The 24,176-nt window shown below is 38.3% G+C and overlaps 1 protein-coding gene across 1 annotated transcript in view; it reads left to right on the forward strand.

The window, feature by feature from the left end:
- Positions 1-24,176, forward strand: part of ANO4 (anoctamin 4) — a 114,278-nt gene that overhangs the window by 58,360 nt on the left and 31,742 nt on the right. The window contains exons 9-15 of the mRNA XM_062575580.1: positions 6,692-6,798; positions 7,589-7,644; positions 8,461-8,582; positions 15,021-15,155; positions 15,935-16,031; positions 16,585-16,645; positions 22,545-22,627. Coding sequence (XP_062431564.1) covers positions 6,692-6,798; positions 7,589-7,644; positions 8,461-8,582; positions 15,021-15,155; positions 15,935-16,031; positions 16,585-16,645; positions 22,545-22,627 — 661 coding nt within the window. The remainder of the gene's footprint in view (positions 1-6,691; positions 6,799-7,588; positions 7,645-8,460; positions 8,583-15,020; positions 15,156-15,934; positions 16,032-16,584; positions 16,646-22,544; positions 22,628-24,176) is intronic.

The following is a 24,176-nucleotide window of genomic DNA, read 5'->3' on the forward strand; positions in this document are numbered from 1 at the left end:
TAGTATTTTATGTAGTGAGCTGCTAGTCAGCTGGGCATATTAACAGCAGTGATTAGCTGTGATTTCTTAGATAGCTGTATACTAGGTAGGAAAATGCTTTTAATTGCTGCTTAGAGATTTAAAACTTTATATCAAGAGCTATTTTCCCCTTTCTTCGAGAGAAGAAAAAGCTATCTAAATATTAATCCAGTGTATAACTGTATAAAACACTTAAATATTTATTTCTAACATGAAAATAAAATAAAAAATTTTTATGATTAACAGGACTAGGACAGTATCTAGATTAATTAAATAAAAATGGCCCTGTGTTCCCACAGTCAGTGGAGTTATTTTCATTTATGGTAAGTGCCGTTTTGGTAGATGAGGATCTGGTCCCACATCTTTGTCAGACCTCCACGATGTCTGTCTCTCGGAGTAGAGTTCCACTTTCATTTTCTCTGCTGCTCAGATTGTCCCTAATAAATCCCATCCGCACCAAGATGATCTGTGCCTGTGTCCACCTGAGCTGCTTCACCCCTAGATCATGGATGGGACCAGGGAGCAGCTAATACTGGGATGAGGCACAGGACTGCATGGACACTCGCTTGGTTGGAACCAACACAACTATTCTGGTGCTTATATACATTCACAGTATAATAAGTGTACGTTTGTAAATGGCTTCTTATAAGCAGGGAATCCAATTTCTGTAAGTTATCTACTGCTGAACAACATCTTTGTGCAACCAGACTTGGAAACACCCTGTAATGAGTTTCTTAAGTCCTGTCTGATTCTGAAAGATTTAATAGTCTGGCAAACTGAATAAAAAAGGGCATCACTGAAAAATAAATAAAGCTCATTTCATCTCTGGTGAATATTTTTAAGCAAACCAATTTAAATTAAGAAGTGATTTAGAGGGCAGGATGATTGGGGGTGGAGGGGCAGAGGATGGTGGAGGAAAGATTTAGCATTTTCAAGGCTCTTTCTATTTTGCTTTTGCAGTTTTGAGCCTGTGATATGTCAGGCTGGAGATAGCTGAAGCCTCTAATATAGTCTCCTTCCCAAAGAGAAAAGTGATCTTGGTTTAGGCATGTGATGAAATATATCAATAATAACCATTAATAAACACTTTCTTTTAGAAAATCATAAAAGTCAGCTGCTGCTTTATAGGTCCCACAAACGGAAATAAACAGAAAGTAGTATTAATATGGCCATTTTCAAATATAAACTACAGGGATGCGGGGTGATGTTCTCCCTGGAATACTGCAGGCTCATCTTGCTGCTGCTACTACAGCTGATGATTTTGTGTCTCTGACGTTAAACTAGGTAAAGTCCTGCCGTTGCCTCAACCAACAACAACTAGTTAGTGCCAGTGTTTTACCTGGGAGTGTAGGAGTTTGGTCATTTTTCCTGTACTAAAGAATATACTTCTCTTTTATAGCGATTATTAGTTGAGACAACGTCTTTGCTTTTTGTTTGGCCTGCCTCCAACAGTAGGTGTTTGCTTGGAACATATTTTTAGTGCAATGAGTGTCAGACGTCAAATGTTTCAGTGTCGGGGGATCCTATAGAGCAAAGACACACATCAAAAGATGCACATGGTCTCGATTTACAGCTTTGTAACCAGATCACGAATGTTCAGCTTTCAGCTTGTATATCCTACCGTATAGCAGAAAACAGCCTTTCCTGAATTTTGCTTCTTCAAAATAAATTTAGAAGTAAGTCCAGTTTCTTCAAATGGGTGTTGGACCACAAATTCAAGACCTAAATTTACCCCTAAAGTGTCTGTGCAGCTGTGGCCTACAACCTGCAAAATTACTAAAGGGAATGTATGACAAGAAATTTATTGGCAGCTTGTTCTCCACTGAATTCACATTAATTTGAGGGCATTCATTAGATGACAGTTGGCTTTATTGTCTTTGTTCTACTTTGCTATCCATGACAACATAGTTTGAAGTCTCCAGTTCAGAGCCTAATTAAGAAAGCTACAAATATCATTTCAGAGCAATTAACCTTCACTGACTCTTCATGTCGCTTACACTGTGAATGTAAGAGCAATATTTTCACATTATGACGTTTTTAAGGGAGGCTTTAATTAAGGTTCAACTCTGGAACCTTTTCTGCCAGAAGTGCTCTCATTATCTTCATTTAGATGTTCCTTTTGATATATGGGTTATAGGACCAGGCAAGTGGACCTAACTATCGTGGAACAAATCATTGGAAGAAATCATCTAACTGTTCATTATCTTCACAACAATAAAAGTAACAATGTATTAATCCTTGTTTAATTTTTATCTTGTAAATGAAATGACAAAGAAGTGATCGATGCCTTCATTCAAGCTATCTCCTAACTAAAGCCTGAGTGCATACAGAGCCAGAAAACAAGCTGCAACATTCTTATAAATATTGAAGCCCTGGTGTATACTGAAGTTCTAGTGAGGGCAGGAGGAATGGAGCAGCTGAAGACATCATCCCATCTGAAAGCAAGAAGGGGTAAAAAACGTTTCCAGAAAGCCTTGTGCAGTTCACAGCTCCCTAACGTCTGAAGAATATTTATCCACACCTTGTTTGGAAATACCCTTAGCTCTGGCCCCTGTGAACTGGAATTTGAAGGGCAAGGTGGTCCACAAACTAAGAAACTCTTTCTCCTCTGAGTTCCTTATTGGATCTGCAAACCAAGAAAGAGCCTTGATGGCTAATCTCTGAATATGGATTTACCACTCGCATTCAGAAAGGAGACAGCCTGGAGGCCTGGCCGGCACAAAAGCTTTGGAGGATATCTTACAGGAAAAAGGGCCCAGAAAGCCCAGGACAGGGTTGAAGAAAGGTGGTGCAAAGGGATAGATCCTTCACTGAACTGCCCAAATTTCAGCTGACAAGGGCAACCCCTGTGACTGCAGAGAAAAATCAGAAACTCTGCCACCATTGCCATAATTTAGTGTTAGCTGCTAATTAGGGTGTTGTAACACATAGTTAACACGACTTGAGATATTCTCAACCTTTCCCTGTCTCCCACCCCTGTCTCCCTGTTTCTGTGCACTGTGCCAGAACTCAGTGTGTCAGCCCTCAGCTCTGTTGATAACACTCTTTCTGAAGCTGTTCTGTACACAACTTCACAGAAATTATCTGGGCTAAACAAAATCAAGAAAACCCATTGCTTTTTATGTTGAAAATAGCCAGGGTTTATTTTTAGTCTTTACCATGGGCAATTCCATTCCAAAACCACAAGAAAGTTAAGGATACTCCAGAATACCCTGAGGACTCACTTTTTGCATTCCTCTCTCACCTTTGGTGAACTCTATCATCTCCTCTGTATCTACGTCTCTGTGAGAAACGTTGGAAAATGCTGGAGGACATATGCCTCGGTCTGCTCCAGCCATGGTGATTTCTCCTTCTCTTCTCCAGCTCTCACCCTCAGATGCCCGTTACTGGCCCAAAAGATGGGCAGGGCAGAAGCTCAGCAGGTCTCATGCTTGCTTACTTATATTTTAGGATTGCTTCAGCTAGCTCTGGAATAGGCAGGGTTTTTCATGGCATTGAGAAGCTGACATCTGCTTCACAGAGATATCTGCACATTCTTTCTAGGCCAAGTGAGATAAACAACCACAACAATGCAGTTACTACAATTATAAATAAATGCAAATGACTAAAATGCTCTTTTAAACAAATAGCTCTTATTTCATTTTAAAAGTATACAATGTTTGATTTCAGCCTTTTTTTTTCAGTCATGACTCACGAAGATAGACGTGACTAAACACAGAATGGCTGTTAGCATACTTGTCCAGAAAAGCTACTGCAAGTACTACCTATCATTGCAGTATGACACAGTTTTAATAACAGATGGGCAAAATAACCTTATGTAACTAGGAGACTAGATCAATGTTATTGCTGATATCTGTGTCAGTTTTGCTAGTTACCCTGCTAAGGGGACTCAACTCAGCTGAATGCTACAAGAACTCGCAGCTGAGTCAGAATGAAAATTACTGTGCTACTTGGTTTTGTAAGTTGTCTTCACACTCCTTTAAAATTCAGTGCTACCTGAGAGGTGAGATCTTGAAGAAAGGTAGACATTAAAAGGAAGAGAAAAGAAAAGAAGTAGTTCTTCAAAAAAGAAAAGAATATTCAAGGCATTTCTGTTTTACTACTTTCTTTTAATTTGTTCCTACTACAAGACATGACGTATTGGTAGCTGCCAAAATTTAGGATAAGGCAATCAGAGGTGGAACTATTCTGCTGATTCATAGATTTGTGACAGGAGACAGATCAGGTGGGACTTGTTAGCTTTAGTCTAGATAGCAAGATTTTGCCTGCTCTTTTGGGAATGAGAAAGAGCTGGTATGTAACATGAGACTGGAGAAACCAGTAATACAAAGCACTTTGTTGTATGTATTTTTTACAGAATTTAGTGGCGAGGCAAATCCTAAGAGCAAGTAGGAGAATTAATGTTCCTTGAATCCCATTCACATAGAAAAGCCTTCTTATTTGAATATGGGGTGTTTTTAACTCAAATTAACTGACTGTAAGAGGGTTCAGAACAAAGATTTTGAAATCATGCTTGCTTGAAGATTATAAAATAAAATCTAATAGCAACTGAAAACAGCTCCTATTGGTTTTTTTTTAATCAGTGCAAGTCCTGTATTGCTTCTGTGGGTCAGGTTCTGCCTACTTTGTGTTGATAAAAAAGGTAAAGGAATAATTTTTTTTTAAGGTGGATGAATTGTAATCAAAACCAATTCTGTAGGTAGAGCTAAAAAAGAAAAATGGCCCAATTCAAAACTCCAGCTTCAGCTGAAACCAATGAAGTGTTATCAGCTTCAGCATTTAAATTGTGGTTAATCTGATTTCCTCAAATATTAGGGCTTGTGTATTGGTAACATTTTCCTTGTTTGTCAAACCTTTCTGGTAATTATTATTTTACCTAGGAGTTACTTTCAACCACATTTGATACAGGTGTAGCTATCTCAAAGATAAATACAATCTTTGGGGTTTTTGTGAATGTCAATGGCTTGAAATGGGATAGTGGCCAAAATCTGTGTGTATATGGAAGAGAAGACAGCCAAGCCTCACCAGTTATATATGCTGTTTGGTAGCAGTCTGTTGGTAAATCAGAGCATAGATAGTACTTGGCCAATCTGCATAAATCAAATTACTTGCAATAGCTACTGTAGGGCATGCATAGGACTCTAGGAATGTTAGGGATATAGGAGAAGCTGGAAGTATGGTATTGAATAGGTAGTGGACACACAAATGACGTATGAGTATCTGGAGCAGTTGGGAAAGGAGCCATGAGGTACTAATCTCTAGAAAACTAAGTTTCATTAATTATGCTGCTCTTGGGACAGCTTGATTTTTTTTTTCTTTATGCCTTTGCTTTGGGAATTTTTTACTGTAAACCTTTGAAGGGAGGATATAGAAATCCTAAAGTCCAGAATTTGGAAAAGGGGGTTTTGTTTGGGCAAAACTGCCCGAGGAGAAAATTGAGCACTGAATCCCATGTTGTGTGGAAGACAAAGTAACGTAAATCCATGCCAACCCTCCTCTACAGGTTATCTCAGTTAAAGTCAGACTTGTCTAGTGTGCTGTCCTGCAAGCTGGCCTCTCTATGATACCTCTATAATTTCATTTTTTTATTTGTTTACCAGTTTATTTACTTCCCTAGCTCTTCACCAGCACAAAACGATGTAATCTTGTGTCCTATCCAAAGTATTTTGAAAAATGTGAATCCTCCCATTCAGTTGGTAACTAAGAATCAAAAACCATTGAGTTTCCTCAAGATACGCATAGACTCATACTTCATCAGAAACTCTAACCACCTATCTGCTTATTCAAGTGCCTAAATGACTTTCACAGTCTAGCCTGAAGCCCTTCCTCACCTCAGACAAGCATGAGAATTTTTTTAGGAGTATTTAGGTGACAAGCATAAACAGTATTTCTAATCTAAAACACTTATATTGTTTGCATTTTTCCAGTGACTATGATAATATGCTAAAATATAATATTTTCTTAGAGTATGTTGTAGGCAGCTAAGAAATCTGTATAATATATGATATGCCAGCCAATCTAATCAATACAATGTATTTTGTGGCTAATATTTTGTTGAATTGCCTAGATTCATTACAGTCCTGTCTAAACTATTGAACTTATATTCATACATAACTCCATGAGTAGCTCCTGAAAGCTGTTTTTCTACTCTGTTTTAGCTTCCAGAACCAAACATTGGGATATATATTTTTAGTTTCTGACATAGTATTTTGATTTTCAGTAACAGGTCAACAGAATCATTTTTTACAGAGTGGATATTTCCGTCTAGTAATATAAACATATGTTAATGATAAAGCATAATAAAGAAGTCTGAAACAGAAATCAAATGTCAGTTTCTACAGCTGCACTTATAAGTTCTATATTTTTGCAAATACTTGTGAAAGAATTTTGTAGTTCTTGACAAATGATCTGATGTGATGCTTATGATAATGAATGATTAAATATCTTCGAACCTTCTGCAGACTTTTCCACAACATTATTTGCAAGGGAATGAATACTGATACCAAGATCTTCTCTGGTGAATCATCTCACTTAATCTGATGCCTTTCATTTTCCTTACACTTGCTTGTATACTGTAGGTGCTTGGTGTGCTATAGAAATTAATAGAACTCGTCATTGCTTTAAACATGCTACTATATATTCCTGACATGGTCTGGTTTGTATTTTTATATAGCTTCATCATACACAACAAAGACACTTTCTTCAATAATGCTACAAGAAGTAGAATTGTACACCATATTTTACAAAGAGTGAAATATGAAGAAGGGAAAAACAAAATTGGTAAGTGCTGAGCTAAGCGCTTTTATATGTGGGTGCTAAATTCCATTTAGTTTTTCATTGCCTGTAGTTGTTCAGTCCTAGTTCAGTGACTTTCTGGATAAAAAGTGTCCATGTCAGTTATTCATTACTTCTCTCCTTGCTCTAGCAGAGGGGGGCAAGGCCTAAGTAGGGTGTATGATTACTATTTGGCACTAAATAGCGATCTTTTTGGTTCAGAATTCAAGTGTGTTACTTGGCCTTCTACTCCTGCAGTCTGTCTTGTACCTGTTCTGTCTGTTAGTCCAGCAGCTTTCATAAGACATAAACTGAACATATCTTACAAAATTGTTGTCATATGAAAATGAAGAGTTTCAGCTGCCTTACTGTCCTGCAATTCAAAAGCATATTTTCCCCAAAGTTTTCAGCTCTCAAGAAATGCAGCCCTTCAGCTTCCTCCAGTGAGCTTTAATATCAAACAAGCTTTAACATATCATTAGACCCAACTATATGGAGCCAAACTCCAATCCTGGTGTGAGGTCATTGATTTCACTAAAGTGACACTGAAGACAGATTTGGCAAATGAATCTTTTAACTTCAGACACAATAAATCGCAGATTGTGATTAATTTTGAAAAGTCTGCTTTGCCTAGTTCATCAAAACTGAAAAATATATTTTTCTACTTGTATCTTTTACTGTCAATGGGCTGCAAATTATTTTTAGCTAACCTACTGTGAAAATGTATTTTGCTTTATTTATCTAGCAGTTATTCTACTCCTATTGGTAAATAATTGGATACTTTTTTGGTTTTTAGGTCTGAATCGATTGCTCAGTAATGGCTCCTATGAAGCTGCATTTCCTCTTCATGAGGTATTGTTCCCAGGTTTTGTTCCGTTTAGAACTTACACTTCCCCAAAATCAAACTTATTTGTGTAAATCATTTATTTTCAATCTCAATGTTATTAAAACTCTCTTTTGCATTCCACACCTGTCTCTGATACCCTTTCCATTTAGCGATATGGTATGCTCCACCATTTGTGACCATTTTACAACATTTTTGAGATACTGAAGCATCTTCCCAGTCTTGAATTAGGAGAGAAAAAATTTGAATCTTAGATTTATTTAATCAAAATAAAAAATTATGATTGAATTAAAACAAGTTTAATTTCAGTAATCTCAAACTATTTTAGTATTGACCTTTTTCAACCTTTTTAAATGTGAATGTACTCAAATTTGAAAAAAAATGACAAAGTACATAGAAGTTCAGGTGCTAAAATGTAAAAATAGCACATTTGAAAAAGATTTTTTTCTTGGAGGGAGGGGTGAAGGGAAGAAAAGAAATAAGATGACAAATAAGGAGAATTGTCCTGGATCTGTTCTTTGGAAAATTTTTGATTTTGATGGATCAGTATGTTTTTGGAGGGGAAAAATATCAGGCTGTGGATTTCTCTATCAGTTTCTCCAGTTTATAGCCTTTAACTTGAACACTTATTATCAACTACATCTCTTAGGAAGAACAGTCTTAAATTTGAAACAAGTCAGAGGAAAATGTCCTCTTAATGTCATATTTATCATTTGATGTCCAAAGTTGGCGTAAATTGTATTATCCTTATACCTACTGAGAGAGATTTGCTAGTTATTCGTTTTTGCCACTGTTGTTCATTAATGTCCAGACCTGTATTTTAGGGAAGTTACAGAAGTAAGAATTCCATAAGAACCCACGGGGCAGAAAACCACAGACACCTGCTTTACGAGTGCTGGGCTTCCTGGGGAGTATGGTATAAATACCAGCCGCTGGATCTCGTGAGGTAAGATCTTCCTGCTTCAAAAACATCACGTTATACGTGCTTTGGGCATGAGTTCTCCTGCCATTTTATCTTTCCTCTGACAAAACCATGAAGAGTTTCGGTAGTTCCTGTAGTCCTTAAAAACTGATTGTGCGGCAGGAGAAGCCCATTTCATTCATTCCTGCCACTACGTTCAAAGAAACGTCTGTAGAGAAGTTTGTAGGAGGAGCTGAAAGGAAAGCGAGGGAAGTTTCCTTCTTGAGTTTCCTGAAAGCCAAACTTCTAATGGAAGTGTTGTAGACTATTCAGGAGAGAAACCTGCGGAGGCTGGGGAAACATGGTTGAATCATCATCTGCTGGGAAAGTGTTTTTTCTCCTCAGAGCATGGCTTCGATTAAAATTTTTAAATTAAAAAAAAAAAGCTCTCATAGCCAGATCCTCTTGCTTTTTTTTTCCAAAAAGGAACTGCAGAAGTGGCCCTGATGAAGTTTAATGATGCTCACAGCCACTGAGCGTGCTACTATGTTCGCAGCACTAACGATAGGTGGAAGCTTGATGTCTCGTCTCTACTGCATCCCTCAAACTCAGCCCAGTCACATCTCCACAATCTGGCTTTGTTTTCAACTTGGAAATAGTCTGAAAGGAAAAAAACATTTAGAAAGCTGAGACTTGACTCTGAATTATCATAGCCCTTTTAAATTAAGGTTTTCAAGTGAGCTGGTATGCTCTGATAGAGGATTACGGGGGCGTGGGAGGGTATGTGCTTATCTAGAGAGTCAAATCCCTTTGGCAAAACTGTTACTGGGCTTTAGCGGACTTCTTCTGCTTAAAGAGAAAAATATGAAAATACAAGGGCCTATAAATAAGTCTAAAAATGCACTGGAATTCTTGAAGATATTGATATTCCGGCCATTTGGAAGGGTCATATAACACATGCAATTAGTCCAGTCCATGAATTTTCCCTTTTATAAGTCCTGTAACTGATAGAAAACTTTGCTTTTATTGATTTTTCAGAACAGTTTCTAAGTAGAAGGATGTATAGTGGATTCCCCTGGAGATAGAAGGTGTTAATGTTTAAGGCCATATAAAACAAGCATGTTCAATTTCATGGAGAAAAAAATCACAGAAAAATATAGTGAGAGAACTTTACTGAGTCATATATTTTTTAAAATGCTTTAGAAAACAAAGCAATGTATTTGTACCTCATAAATTAATTGTGAGAGTTTTCATTTCTTTCTGAGCTCATTAGTCTTGACTAAAATATGGAAATTTTGTCAAATTACACTGCAGAATTTGATGATTTATTGAGAAGCCAGCAGTCATACTGAAAAAGTTTATTTTTAATTTCCCTCATCTACAATAAGATACTGATGTCATACTATTAAAGATTTGCATCTCTAATTTTTAAAATGGTTTTGGCCATTATTTTTTCTGACTGATGGTCAGGACTACTGTTCTTCATCTGCATATCTTATCTGTGAAAATGCTGTTGAGTCAATATCTGGGTTTTTGTTTAATAGTCATCCATGAATACGGGTTGTTAGGCGTCTGAAAGGTCTTTTGAGTATGTGTATAAGTGGCAACAAAATGAGCAGGGTGAAACACAAGATTGTATTGGACCTTGGCAAAGTCCTACTTGAGGAGTCTGAGTGTGATGTTGAAGGTTTTGCAGGATCTTTAAGCTTCTCATCAATCAGGGACATGCACGGATTTTTGCAAGGCTATTTTACAAGAGAAGATGAGCAGTCAATAGCAGCCACCCTAGCTGTGATCAGAGGTGTCCTGTGGTGGTCTGGAGCAGGTGTCTATCCGAGAGGGAAAGGGGCAGGGAGCGGTGTGATGCTCCCACCTTGAGCGGCATGAGTCACAGCGGCTGGGGGGCTTCAGAGCTTCAGCCCCAGCCCAGTTTGCCGCTTGCGGCCTGGAACACGGCGTTGACTGCAATAAATTTGCCGAAGGAAGTGTGATGGGAGAGGAGGGGAAATGCCTTTTCCTTCTTGCTTCGCAGATGGTAGATCCCTTGCATTTCCTTAGCTGCTGCCAAATCTTTCTCGTCTACTGCCACTCTCAGGAGCTCACGTGTCTAGTGAGGTGGATTTTTCTTCTTGAAGAGCTGACAACAGCAAGGCTTGTTCTTTTCACTTGAAAGTATCTCAATATACATATTTCAAGCAGAAGCTTTTCTGGTACCGGTTCTACAGCAGGAGCAGCTTTCCTATTTTTTCCTCAAACCAGCAAGTATATGGGGTGTGCTCGAAGGGATTAGCATTGCCATCCATACAAAAAAAAGCAGATGGATGTTAATTCTTCCTCAGACGTCTGGCCAGAACTCACTGCTCACAACTGACATTCGTGTTATTAGATACTTTAGAGAGGCTAAGGAATAAATTAGTTGTAGAGAATAAAATGACCCTCTCATTAATAGATGTAATATTTCCACCATAAAATCAAGCTGCAGCAGTGGTGATGGAGATTGTTCTTACTTTGATGCTGCCTTATTCTTCCCTTAGCTGTTAAAATGAAGTCTTAAATCTCCAGTGCTGTCAATCTGGTGCCTTCCAGATTTCGTTTAATCTCATCAGCTGGCCGTTGTGGAACTAGTAGTCACTGGAAATAAACAACAAAAAGCCCTTTGAAGGGAATTGCATGATTCTGCGTTTCACGCTGCATTGAAAGACGCAGCAGAACGAAGGTGCGTACTTGGCACGGTTGCAAAGGTGCCACTGTTAATCAACAGATGCGGAACCATGATTTTAATCACACTTCTGCTGAAATTGAGAATCCATAGATTTTTTTTTATAAGAATAATTTAGGACCCTTTGAACTGATAGCAATTGGAAAGAGAGAGAACTCTATATTTTTATGCTCTGGGATGATGTAAATCAGTTCCAGTGACTCCTGGGGATTTTGGATTGTCTCCTTCACGCACCTGACAGCGTTCTGTGCATAACTTTTTTCTTCTATACTGTCCAGGAGTTATTGCTATTGCTGCCTGTGTGCCTCATTTACAGGACCAAAAGAGAGTGTGAAAAGTACATTTATAATGTAACTGTAAAACAGCTTAAATTAAACTAGAAGTAAATCTAATACTAAATAACTTATATTTTTCTGTCAAGCCTTCTTCCCTCCCCCTGTTCCTCCTGACATAACAGAAAGCTTCATGTGTCCAAGACATCTGCTGGAAAGCTCTGGCTGCCTAACACCTTGTTTCTGTGGTGTAGAAAGTTCTCCATAGCATTGCATTCTGGTCTGAAAAAGGATTAATAAAGATAGATGTGTTCTTGGCTTGGGTCCAAGCCTGTCTCTATTCCAGCCCTTCCACACATCCTGAACCTGAAAAACAATACACTGAAGGTCAGTAAACATAGAGGAATCCAGTAACCCATTTTATGGTCTGAAAATAGATCTCATACCTTAGAACATCACAAAAATGTGCCACACTGCTAAATACTGAGATTGAAGTCTTGGCCCTGTTGAAGTCAATGGCATTTCCCCCATTAGAATGATATGGGAGGAGAAAAAGTACGCAGTTAAGGTAGATGGTGTTAGAGGTCTAATATATGTACCAGCAGAAAACTGAGAAACGGTGATCTATTTCTGTATATTTCTTTATTCAAATGGCATGGTATAGGTGAGGATAGGAGAGAGGTTTTATTCTATTATTCAATTAGGTGCTTGAGGGTTTCTGAAATCTTTGCTTTTGAAGTTTTATGTGGAGAAAAATTTCTGTGAAAGAACCACAAAAGATACAAAGCATAATTTTTCTACATTACTATTAACAATCAGAAAAATTGGATGATAATGATTTAGCAAAATTAACAGAAATGCCAATGTTATTGAGGCTGAAAAATTTCTGAGAGAAATGAGCAGAATGATAACAGGTGGAATATAAGTGGAAATAGTGTGCAGTGATACACCCTAGAAAAAGTCCCTGCAATTCTTCACATAGATTAATGTACTCTGGATAAACTGTCAGTGTGTGGGTAAGAGAACTGCCATCATTATGGACTCTTCCATGAAACTTCCATCCAAAATACAGTGACAATGACAGATAGAACCAAAGAGCTTGTTCCTCGAAGTTGGTGCAACTTGAAGGAAGGGAGTGGCAAAAATCCATCTAAGCCAGCTTCATCTCCTGAGACGATGAGGGTGCAGACCTACTCAAGTATGGATTGCAGTAAACATGGAACTGCTCTGAATATGGCTCCTGCTCAGGTCTCCAAAAACCGCTTTATTGCTGCAGTGTGTTTCTGTAGTACTCAGTTGGGTGAATGGTCTCTGAGCAGAGAGACTTACAGAATAAATATGATAACTACTGGGTCAGAAGAAATAAAATACAAACTTGATCCTGATGCTAATCAAGAGAGAGTAGTACAGCCTGTGAAATAATATTTGTGAAGCAAAGTTGGATAGTGGAAGCATTTTTATGTATCTAAGCATATATGTCAAAGTAATGTCAATATATGCAATACTTATTTTTAAATTTATAAAATTGGGTTTATACGTGGCCTCAGATGCCTTCTCCTTACATTGCAGCAATTTGGGCTGCTGCTCCCCATTGTGTCCATTTTTCCGTATGCACACACTGAATTTTGCTCAGGTCTTATACTAACTAAGCTGAAGCTGTTCACTTGATCACGAGTGTGTGTTGTGTTTTGCAACTTTTAGATAGAAAGGCACAGCAGAACAGGAAATTAAGTTTGTCAAGAATGGTCTTCAGCTAAAAAGGTGGAAATATTCATACTCAAATATAGGGAATGAAACAAAGAAGGTAAGTCTTGATGAATGTTAGATTTACTTCTCTACTTTGAACTATGTACATGGAAAAAAATAGATCCATAAATACTCAGTACACATAATCTCATAAAATGTGATTTTTCTATTTCAGTGAGACGGGCATAGCTTGACATCCTGTGTTTCAGCCAAATAATTAGACCGAAGGGTTCACTAACACTTCTAAGTCAGGTCTTAAAAGCAGTTGCCACTGTGTCTTTTTACAACTAGACCTGCTGCCCTTGTCAGAACTGAGCGTGTTACTGTTAGCTTTCCACCTCCTTAGCCAGTAAATTTGGTTCTCCGTTGAATGACAGAAGAATGAAAACAACATGACAACATTTGGCTTCTTGTACAGTACTAGTAAACTCAAATGATAATAATCAGTGTAGGTCAATCTTATTCACTTCACCCTGCAAAACATGAGCTCAGTCCCGACAGATATTGCTCAGGCTGGAAATTCTTAGTATGCAGTTTAAAACTGAGGATTTTGTCCATTCCAGACCAAGTGTATCCTTCTCTCCTCTATTGCCACCAGCCCTAGAGTACATCATGGTCTTTTCCTCCTCACTGTAAAAGTTTGACCAAGAATACTTTCTGGTAATATGAAGATAGCTGTCCTGACTGACTTCTCTCTTTGTCCCTGGACTGTTCAGAAGTTTCATCATTAACATGAATGTGGGTTTTCATCAGTAGCTGTTCTCACATTCACTTGACAGCCAGCTTTAAACTGGCCACAAAGTCTCTGAAGGACAGTATCATCATCTTGCCTCATTCTTCAAAACTAATCTTACAAATAATCCCTTAAAAATCTTCATTATAATTGTGATATTAATTTGTAAAGCAGCCTAATCTGATGATCAGCCTACTCTGCACAAGACTATCAGAGGACAGTGAATGCAGCTTGCTCCTGTGCTGATGCATCCTGCAAGGGGTTTTGTGCATTTGATTTATTCCTCAGTGCATAAGTCAAGGTGTGGTTGTGTTTGGGAAGAAGAAAAGTGCTAGCAAATACGTAGCAAATAGGAGGTCCCTGGTCACTTTGCTATTAGTTTTTAAACAGTATGGCTGACAAACCAGAATTAATTTGTAGTATTTTCCTCAAGCCTGTGAAGATAATACATAAAGAGGTTTGTTGGATCTTACTCATACTTCACTTTACATCTGTGTTAGAATCATGAGATTAATTTCCCAGGAATCCTGCCAAGAAAAGAAATAAGAAAATGAAAATAAACTGAATTGGAGAATAATGTCTGGTTAATTAATATCTTAGAAATAATTTGGGCCCAAGTCATTTTTTCTGTTTCATGCATTTTAACAAAAGTGCCCAATACTGATTTCAGTACAATTAATTGGGAAATAAAGTTACACAGCCAAGATGCAAAGAAAGCCATTTATTATCAAGACATGAAGAAAAAGCTTTTTTAAATGTACTCAGTGTTTCTTCTCTGAGATCTACACTAACCTCACTGTAGCCTGTGAAATGTGAATTTTCAGATTCAGTATAAAAATGAGGCAAGTGCCTCAGTGTGGATTTAGAAACCTAACTGCAAGGTTTTATTCCTTAGGAAACTTTTAATCCACTCTTCAGATATGATAAAAATATATTTTTTTCCGTTAGTGAATGAGATAAAGCAGATTTATTCTAATTAGCAGGTAACTTTGCTGTGTTGTGTTTTAAAACAGACGATACTTTGGTGAGAAAATTGGGCTCTACTTTGCCTGGCTAGGCTGGTATACGGGGATGCTCTTCCCAGCTGCTTTCATTGGACTGTTTGTCTTTTTGTATGGAGTCACCACTTTGAACCACTGCCAAGTCAGGTAATGTGAACATTTTGGTTAGGGAAATTACAGCTTTGGGTTATTATAAATAACTTAAGAGCTCTTTATACAAATTGTTAACTGTTTCATTTTGAATTGTCAAATGACTACTTAGGAAAACAGTGCTTTGTTCTCATAAGGTACCCTGTTTCGAGCATCCCTGAACTCGGATGGGACGCAGATTTTTCTTTCCCAGCTCTGGTTCCCGATAACTGCTCAGCATGAAGTAGGAAAGAGGTAGAGCCTGGGATCCTTCCTTACTCTCTCATAAGGCCAGAGAAGTATGTGGAAGTTTTGCTCACTTCAAGGCCATTCCCAAAGCCCCACTACAGTGAGGCATTTTCACATGAAGAACTCCCTGGACCTTCTCCTGAACTCTACGTCTCTGCATCTTCCATGCTTAAGAAGTTGCCCGAGGGAACTCACAAGAATGGGTCAAGGTTATCTAAATGAGCACTCATTCTCACCCTCCTCCTACAGAAAGTCGCTTCTGATTTGCAGAGAAGCAGGGAATGATAAAAAGCTACTGCCAGCTTGGCTCTGAGGAACTATTCTCTGCAGCCAGGATCCCCAGGCTGTAAACTCTGAAGCCTTAGGCAGTCCACAAATATTCGTTACATACATGTGTTTATGAGCATCTTGCCTTCAGTTACACGAAGAATCAATACTATTTGATACAGTATTGTTTGAAACATAAGCAACAGTTTTATTAAAGTTATTTATTCATTTTAAGACTGAGTGCATCAAACTGTTAATGTTCATCTTTTATCTTTTTCCAGTAAAGAAGTCTGTCAAGCTACAGATATCATAATGTGTCCTATATGTGATAAATACTGTCCATTTATGAGGTTGTCAGACAGCTGTGTTTATGCAAAGGTACGTTTTAAAATATGCAAATAGAAACGCTTTCTTGGTAACAGCAGTCCTTTAATCTTTTCCATGGGCCTTTAGCAAACTTGGGTAGATAAAAATCTTCGGAGAAGAGACTAAATTCAGACAGTATTATCAGCCGTGGTGTTTTACAATGATTAAGTTTGAGCTGTAGAACACCTGGATGCAATTTGTACTGGTGGAGTCAATGCCAGGGGTTGCGTGCTAGTGGCATGCGCTGCAGCGTCCGTGGCATCAGCCTTTGCCTTATCCTGTGTACGCTGCTCCACAAAATGAATGCTTTGGGTTTGAAATAAACCCAAAGACTGAACTGTTCATACTTAGAGGTAGCAGCGGTCACTCCCAGACCAGACTGGTGGCTCATCAGCCGATACGGAGGTCTGAGTTCGACCAGTGCACGTCATGCATCAAGGGAGAGGTTTCAGTCTTTGGGATTGTTAGTCTGGCTGTGCTCTGGATCACGCTGAATTTATTAGGTAAAAATGGGAAATCAAACATTGTTATCATAAATTGATCAGCTTAATAATGTCTTTCTCAGGTAACCCATCTTTTTGACAATGGAGCTACAGTCTTTTTTGCTGTTTTCATGGCAGTGTGGGGTAAGTTTTTTCTTTTGATAAGCACAGTTCCAGAATGTTTTCCTTAAAGCTTGTGATGCAGCATAAGCCTTTGTAAACTCCAGCACACCCTTCTCAGCCCCTGTGGTACACAGAATAGGCCTTGTCTCTTTTCTGCTTCTGCAAAAAGAAGATAGAAATTGCTGGAATCAGTATTTTTATACTATAATCATTTTAATTTTTTAAAATATGAATACAGTGTCTATGTGGATAGTTGCTCACTGTGTTTTTGTAGGGGTTTTTAGATCTATTGGCACTGAAGCTTTTCATCAGTTACTGTTCAGACCTTGTCTCAGTTTAAGGATGCTCAGTTTAGTTCGCACACTAAAAAGAACTAATGCAGTATTTTACCTTGATTCCAGAAAGGTAGTAAAACCTTCTCCAATGAAATAAATAGGAGATTTATTTGAATGGTAATTTGATCCTAGAGTGATCTAACTGTTGCTGTTGAGGTTGAATTTTGCCCGTAGGACAGTTCTGTTTCTGGCTCAGCTGTTTTTTCTGACTGTAGTCTTGCAGGCAGAATTGAAGGCAAGAGGGAACAGTCACTTTTGGCAGCCCATGAAGTCTTTCAAACATGCCCTGAGCATGCCCAGGCTCTTAGCTGCTACCATGCTGTCCTGAGAAATGATTACTGTCACACATCTTTAGAGACTGTCTCAATGAGGTGCCTCAAAAATTACATCTATCCCACATCTCTGGGAGGTTGAGCTATCCTGATTTAGCCATTATTCTCCATTTCTTATTCCATTTCACACATCTCAAACTCTTTTGGAAAGGTGGTCAAGTAATTCACATAATCTGCATTTCAAATAGTGAATCGCTTTATTGAGCCAGAAGAGGTAGCCAACAGCCAGTGTGAGAGCTCTCAGGAGATTATAGGTTAGCCTCACAGTCTGTCTAGCCTCCTTTCTCCAAAATTATATTTTTGTCTGAGTTAGCTAATTATTTCAGCTCATATTCTGGTTGAGTCTATTCATCTTGTTTCATGATTTATTGAAGATATTAAAATATCACAAATTAATGAAAAAAGTCAACAGGTCATAGAGTTGAATGTTTCTCCTTGGTATTTCCAGCATTGCTTTAGAGTTACACTAGAGCTGAGCACCACCAACAATTTTAAAGTCATTCCTTTAAAGTCTTTTTATATGTATACTTAGCTTTTTAGCCTCTTTCTCTATGCACCACCGAAGTTGACAGCTAGGAAAACTGATGGGCTAACAGATTCTTGAAAGATTGTGCTGCTCTGGCAACATGTGAGGTTGCGGAGGTATTTTCATTACCGTTGGGGCTAAAGAATGATTAGAACAAAAGAAACCACGCTTCCTAGGGATTTTATGGTACTGTACTTATGAGTTAGCTTACCTCCTTTCTTAAGGGGATTTTTAGTCCACCATAGCCTAGTGGCAGCTACAAGCATTACTATTACTTCAGTGAATCACAGGGGAAGAGAGGAAACAGTGATAGCATTTTGATTGTGGAAATGTTTTTTTCCGTTGGCACGAAATAACTGGCAAGTGGATGATGAATTGGCTGTGAAAAGTCCAGCCTTCTAGATGATCCAGTTTGAGAGACAGTAACATAAAATAATGATGGCAGTGCTTTTATTTATTTATTTATTTAAAAAAGAGAGAACGAGAGCAGAAAAGCAGCTAGAATTATGTTCCCTCTTCAGTCTAAGCTTAGGCACAGTCTATTATCTAAAATACCTTCTTTGCTGTCTTTACATCCATTTATGAGCCCCACTTTGAGGGAGAAGTCTCATCCATTTGATTAGGGTTTCCGGAAAGCAGGCATGGTCAGTCCAGGCGCGTTCCATGAAGAGGTAGCATGTATGGTGGTTTCCTCCTTTCACTGAAAATATATCTCTAGTTGAAAACGAAATGGACTAGTTGCTTGCTTTTTAAATAGAACTAAAATGCTTGTTCCGGTGATGAGCTAACTGCTGTGGCTAGGGTAGGGAAAGGAATTACCTCTGCAAATGTCAACGCGGGCAGCTTAATTTCTGGAGCAGGGAGGAACATGGCTGCAGGACTTTGAAAGGCAGGATGCCACCTCCTGTAATGTTTCATTGTGAAATAAGGGACCCTATCCAAGCAGGGCTGAAATTTTCAAGGTTTTAGAAGACTGGTGTACTGCGAGTTATAAGAATAGGAATACCATTTTCATCAAAAAATAAACTGAGCCATCACCTTACTTGCTGTATTTCTGCTAAGTACTATATAAGAAGTAAAGTAATTGATATTATAGGAAAAAAATATGATATTTACTAAAGTTTACCAGAAAGACAAAAGACTTAAGATAATTTTCATTTTAAACTGATATAGCAAGGACCAAAAGATGGTCTTCATTTGGTACACTGAAGGAATTTGCTGGTAGTCGTCTAAGCTTTCATGTATCAGAGCTTCTGTTGACTTGGAAACGTTTTAAAAGAACGGAAATTATAGAACTCCATAGGAAATAATAAATACCTATAAACATTTTTTTTCCTGGAAAGCAGATTGCTATTAATGCTCACTCCATTTCAGAAATCAGCGAAGAGTTTTTCCTTTTGGGACTGTCTAGTATTGATGATGTTTTCCAGATGTTCAAAGCTTTCAAAGAGGTGGGAGCAATAGCATATGACAATCATTTCATGCATTTTTAATGCCTCTATGCTAGAGGAAAACATCTACACTTTGCTGTTTATGTATGCCTTGAGATATGCCAAGCTTGAGGAAAAAGTAGGTCCGATTTCTAGGAAAAATGTCTCTCTCTTTACTGTCTAAACTGGATTCTTACCAAAGACAGGAAGAGAAAAAGAGAGAATGATATTCATTCCAAATAAATGTCATCATATAAAGCAAAAAAAATATATAATTCTCAGAAAAATTTCTAGGTAAGTTTGATACTCAGTTGATTCCAAACATAGTGTTGTAAAGCCAGATGGAAGTATAACATTTGCTTTGCCGGTTGAAGTGCTAGAGAAACCTAATCCAAAGATGTTATTATCTAGATGTTGCCTGAAGCTCTTCGCCCAGCAATTAACCATTTCTAATGCTTTACTAGAGAAACAGTGGACTCATGTTAGTTTCTCTGTCTGCTTTTCTCCCTTACTCTGCACATCTTTGGGGGACTAAGGGACACAGGAGAAATCCTTTTTATAATTTCTTCTTGTCTGCCTAGAAGCCTATTTTATTTGGTAAGGAGAGTAGCTTCAAAATGGTTGCTGAAAGGCAAAGTTGGGAAAGGAAAAAGGCCTACCTTGGAAAATCTAACATTTTTTTCAAGAGATAAGAAATGTCAACATAAAACATTTTTCCAACTATGTCAGTTGGCCTGTTGGAAAGATACTACTTAGCTACAGACCTTGCCTCTAGCATAAAACATTCACATTGAACTGCTCTCTGAGGAGGCAGAATTTAAGGAGGTTCTGTAGCAGCATTCCTAATGTAGTAGAATATATTCCAGAAAATGAGAAGAGTTATATTAAATGTTGTTCTAAATACAGAGAGGATTCCTGAGAGAAGGTCAGGATTTAGCTGTTTGTGGCTACAGACATTACTAGACAAGGTTGCAACTTAGTCCAAAAGCATTTGAGAGGGTGACATTAAGAGAGCTGTTCATACAAATGGATGCTGAGAAGTGAATAGCAAAACTGGCTTTTGAAAGAGGGCAAGCATAATTTATTTAAAAAAAAAAAAAAAAAAAAAAAAAGATCTGGGAGTTAAGACCTATGACAAGTTCAAAATTCCAAGCAGAATTTTTGGAGAACTCTCAGCATCGGGGATAAATGTTTCAGTTGGAAGAGCTCTACTAGGAGAACAGGGAGTACAACTGCGTTGAGTTATGCTGTCACAGTCAGAAAAGGATGTTAATAGTTGATATAAAGTATTAGTGATCGCTAGACTAGAAAAGTAGCAGAGAAATTTCAAAATGCAGTACTTTAAAAAAGTCCTCAGTTGTACAGTGAATCAATCAAAGATGGTTATTTTTTGCACATTTCAAAATACGCAGCAAGGGAAAAGTGCGTATGGACCTCAATAGGAGGAGAAAACTGTCACAATAAAAGCTGAAACAGAGCTGTGCAGATCATCCTGTTTGGTACTTAATGATTTGAAAATAGCTTTGAGAAGGAGCTTGAAGAACTGAACATACCAAATCTGAGAGTTGTTAAACATGCTGAATATAATGTGTATAGACACCTCCCTCCAGGTACGTGAAAAACAAGAGAGACCAGAAGTACTATTCATCATAGATGCATCTGAGAGATTCATGCATGTAGACTCATATGCCCCCAAGAATCCTGCTTCCAGCTTCTTTTTGGAATGGAAACAGAGTGATACTAATCAGTCAGGCTTGTGTCTCCCAGATCACTGAAAAATGCATGGAAATGGGAACCAAGAGGCACTTTGCCAGCCTTTGCTATGAGGGCTGCTTATCTGGCCTGTACAGAACAAATCAATACGAGCTCCACCAGAAGACAAGCAAGGAATAAACCCATGTGGTGGTTCAGCAGCAGCTGCAGAGCTCCAAGAGCACTTTCTACTTTGCTGTTCCCAACCAATCACACTACAAGTATTACAAAAAGTCATGGTTACCTTAGGCTCAGAAGATTGATTTGACTTTCTTCATTAGATGAAATCAAAGCAGCTGGTTACCTGGTGTAACTTACCTCCAGCTTTCAAAAAGAGAGTGGTGTAATATCTAGAATTAACTTCACACCAAAGAACTACCACCTTAAACATCCCTTTGACGTCTCACCTCTTCTACACCAGATGTTTACTTTCTAAATATATCTTAGCAGTGTTGGCTAATACATTAAAAATACAATAATTCTTACTGGGTAAAAACTTGCTTTCGCCAAACTTATGACAGTGCTTATCATCCTATCACATCATTATCAATACACAGTGGTAGGGTAGATAGTCTACTAAGGAGATCCCTTTAGTACTGTATGTGGGACATGCTATCAGTCTATTGTGGCACTGTTTGTTAGATTTGGTATTATTCTAAACTCATGAATAAAGAGGTTTGTATTCTCTGTGGCTATCTTGCTGGTTTTTACTCAGCAACAAGGGCAAGAGCCAAGCCTCACCATGGGACAGGAAGCCTTTCCATCAAATTGAGTTAGCTTTAGGCAGCTTCTACATTCCTTTAATGTAACAAATTTAAAAAACTGTAGCTGTAAATAGTCTCAGGATTAATCTCCAGAATATTAATGCATAATTGTATGATTAAATGCTTCTTGATCATTCCTTCCATCATAAAACAAAATCACAGTCATACACAGACATATAATAGCATCACGTACTCTGTCAATAAGGGCTGTACATCAGAGTGTTCAGCTGTCAGCAATTAATGCCAAGCCACACATATACCATAAGAGAAATGTTTTAGGTTAGCAAGGTATAAGAGAAAATCTCTAGTTTCTTCAGTAGCACTCTGTAGATTTGCACATTCACTGAAATATGCTTCCTCCGGGTTCCAGTGCCTATATATTTTAAATGGTTTTCAGAAAAGGAAAGTTATCTACTTTATCTACACTGTCCCGAAGAAATCTTTAGCATCATCAGAAATCTGCCATATTTAGCTATGATGACTCACAGGAAAAAATTATTCTTTGAGAATCTTCCCTTGGTTGATTTGAAATTAAATGTTTTCATTTAGGACTAAATGAAATCTTTACAGCTTCAATCATGCTTGACACAAGCAAAGTAATCCTTAGAAAGCAATACCTTTTCAAGGCAGATTTGATTGCCCGCGTGATTTGCTGTTCAAAGAAGCTGATTTATGCAAAGAAATGAAAATGATGTAACAACTTCAGTCAACATTTCTGTGATAGTAGTTAACATTTTTTTGAATTAAAAGCAATTTTGTATTTTTCTTCTCTCTGCTCCAGCAACTGTTTTTCTGGAGTTTTGGAAAAGAAGACGAGCAGTAATTGCTTATGACTGGGACTTGATAGACTGGGAAGAGGAAGAGGTTGGTACAGAAAAATTTGCTCCCTAATCTTTAATACAAAAGGGTTTGGTTAAAAATGTAAGCATATTTTTCCTTTGATTTATTTTTCAAAACTTGAGGAGCAAGAAAATGAATGTTTTTCTCCTCACATATTTCATTTGGACATTCCCCAGCGGGGAATGAATTTTGGCAAATGAGTTTTTAGTTGTTTTTTCTTTAGGTAGCCACTAAGTATGTTATTGGAGATAGAACCAGGAGAAAAGTAAGATTCCAGAGTAGCTATGGCAGAAAACGTGCTCCTCAAGCGGGACTTGGCCACAGGGGTGTCTGCGGAGGCTGCGTTCCTTCCTCTCTGGAGGCTGGGCTGAAGCTCTTGGTGGACTGCAAGGGGCTGCTCCGTGCAGTTCGACTTGTGTATTTGTGGAAGAATTTCTTTCTCGGTAATCTTCCCAGCACAGAAATGGATTTCTGATTTATGGGATTTTGGTCTCTACAAGGCAATGTAATGTTCTGAGGCCGTGAAATGCTCGTTAGTTTGCTCATTTGTTGGTAGGATATTTTTTTAAATGCTTAAAGACTAACAAAATAAGGCAAGAACCTAAAATGAAATACTTGACAAAACTGGAAGTTGGTTTCTTTGTAACAACAGATGCATCACTTTGTGTATATGCTGTCCAGTCTGGGAAATACTTTGGTCAGAGTATTTAGCGAATACTCTAAGACTGATTTACCTCTCCTGAGATTAGCAGTCTGCTCTTGCCAACGCTGAAGAGTCGCAGTGAGAGCACGGTGACATAGTCCTATCTGAGCTTCAGCTGTTGATTAGGATTGAACCGCACTGACCCTCCTCGGCTAGCTGCAAGAAAGCCGCTGCTGCTGCTGCTGCTGCTGACAGCTAGGGCAGAAGACTGATGCACTAAAGTGCAGTTTCCAAGTCAGGATTCCAGCTCAGTGCTTCAAAATGAGAAGGGGCCATTTTTTTCCCCCCGTAGTAATAATACTGAGCGCTTTTCAGCTGTTGTTGGAAGAGCCTTTTGCTCAGGTGTGAGCACAGCAGCCCCAAGCCCATTAAGGACCAATCCACATTCTGTTTCCCTTTCCTTGTCATGCATATGTCCCCAACTCCAGCTGCAGTTTTACTGCTGCTACTGAAGGTAGGTGTGCTCTTGCAGAACCTGGAGGGAAGATTTCCCATGGAAGTTCTGTCTGCTCTCCAGGCTCTTTGGCAGAGCAGTACCATGTCTGTGCCTTAGAAGAAAAAAAATCCATGACCCCTCAGCTGGAGTAAACACTGAAAAGTTGGAAGATGATAGATTTGTTTTCTTTTCCAGTTATAAAGACTGTAAGAGCTTCTAGTAGTTGGGACTGTTCTCATAGAAATGTAATATGTTTATTTTATGATGTCTATTGAATAACATCATTTTTTATAAGAGGTGCTTATGTCCTGCTGGCATATTATTTCACTGTGGCCCACAGAATGATATATGTGTGCCTGTAGTTTTCTGAAGATGTCTGTTCCCTGCTGATGGGCACCAGGTCTGTTTTTTTCACATCAGGTGAGCTTTCTCAG

This window comes from Rhea pennata, chromosome 1 (genome assembly GCF_028389875.1).
Source record: "Rhea pennata isolate bPtePen1 chromosome 1, bPtePen1.pri, whole genome shotgun sequence".
In the NCBI taxonomy this organism is placed as follows: domain Eukaryota; kingdom Metazoa; phylum Chordata; class Aves; order Rheiformes; family Rheidae; genus Rhea; species Rhea pennata.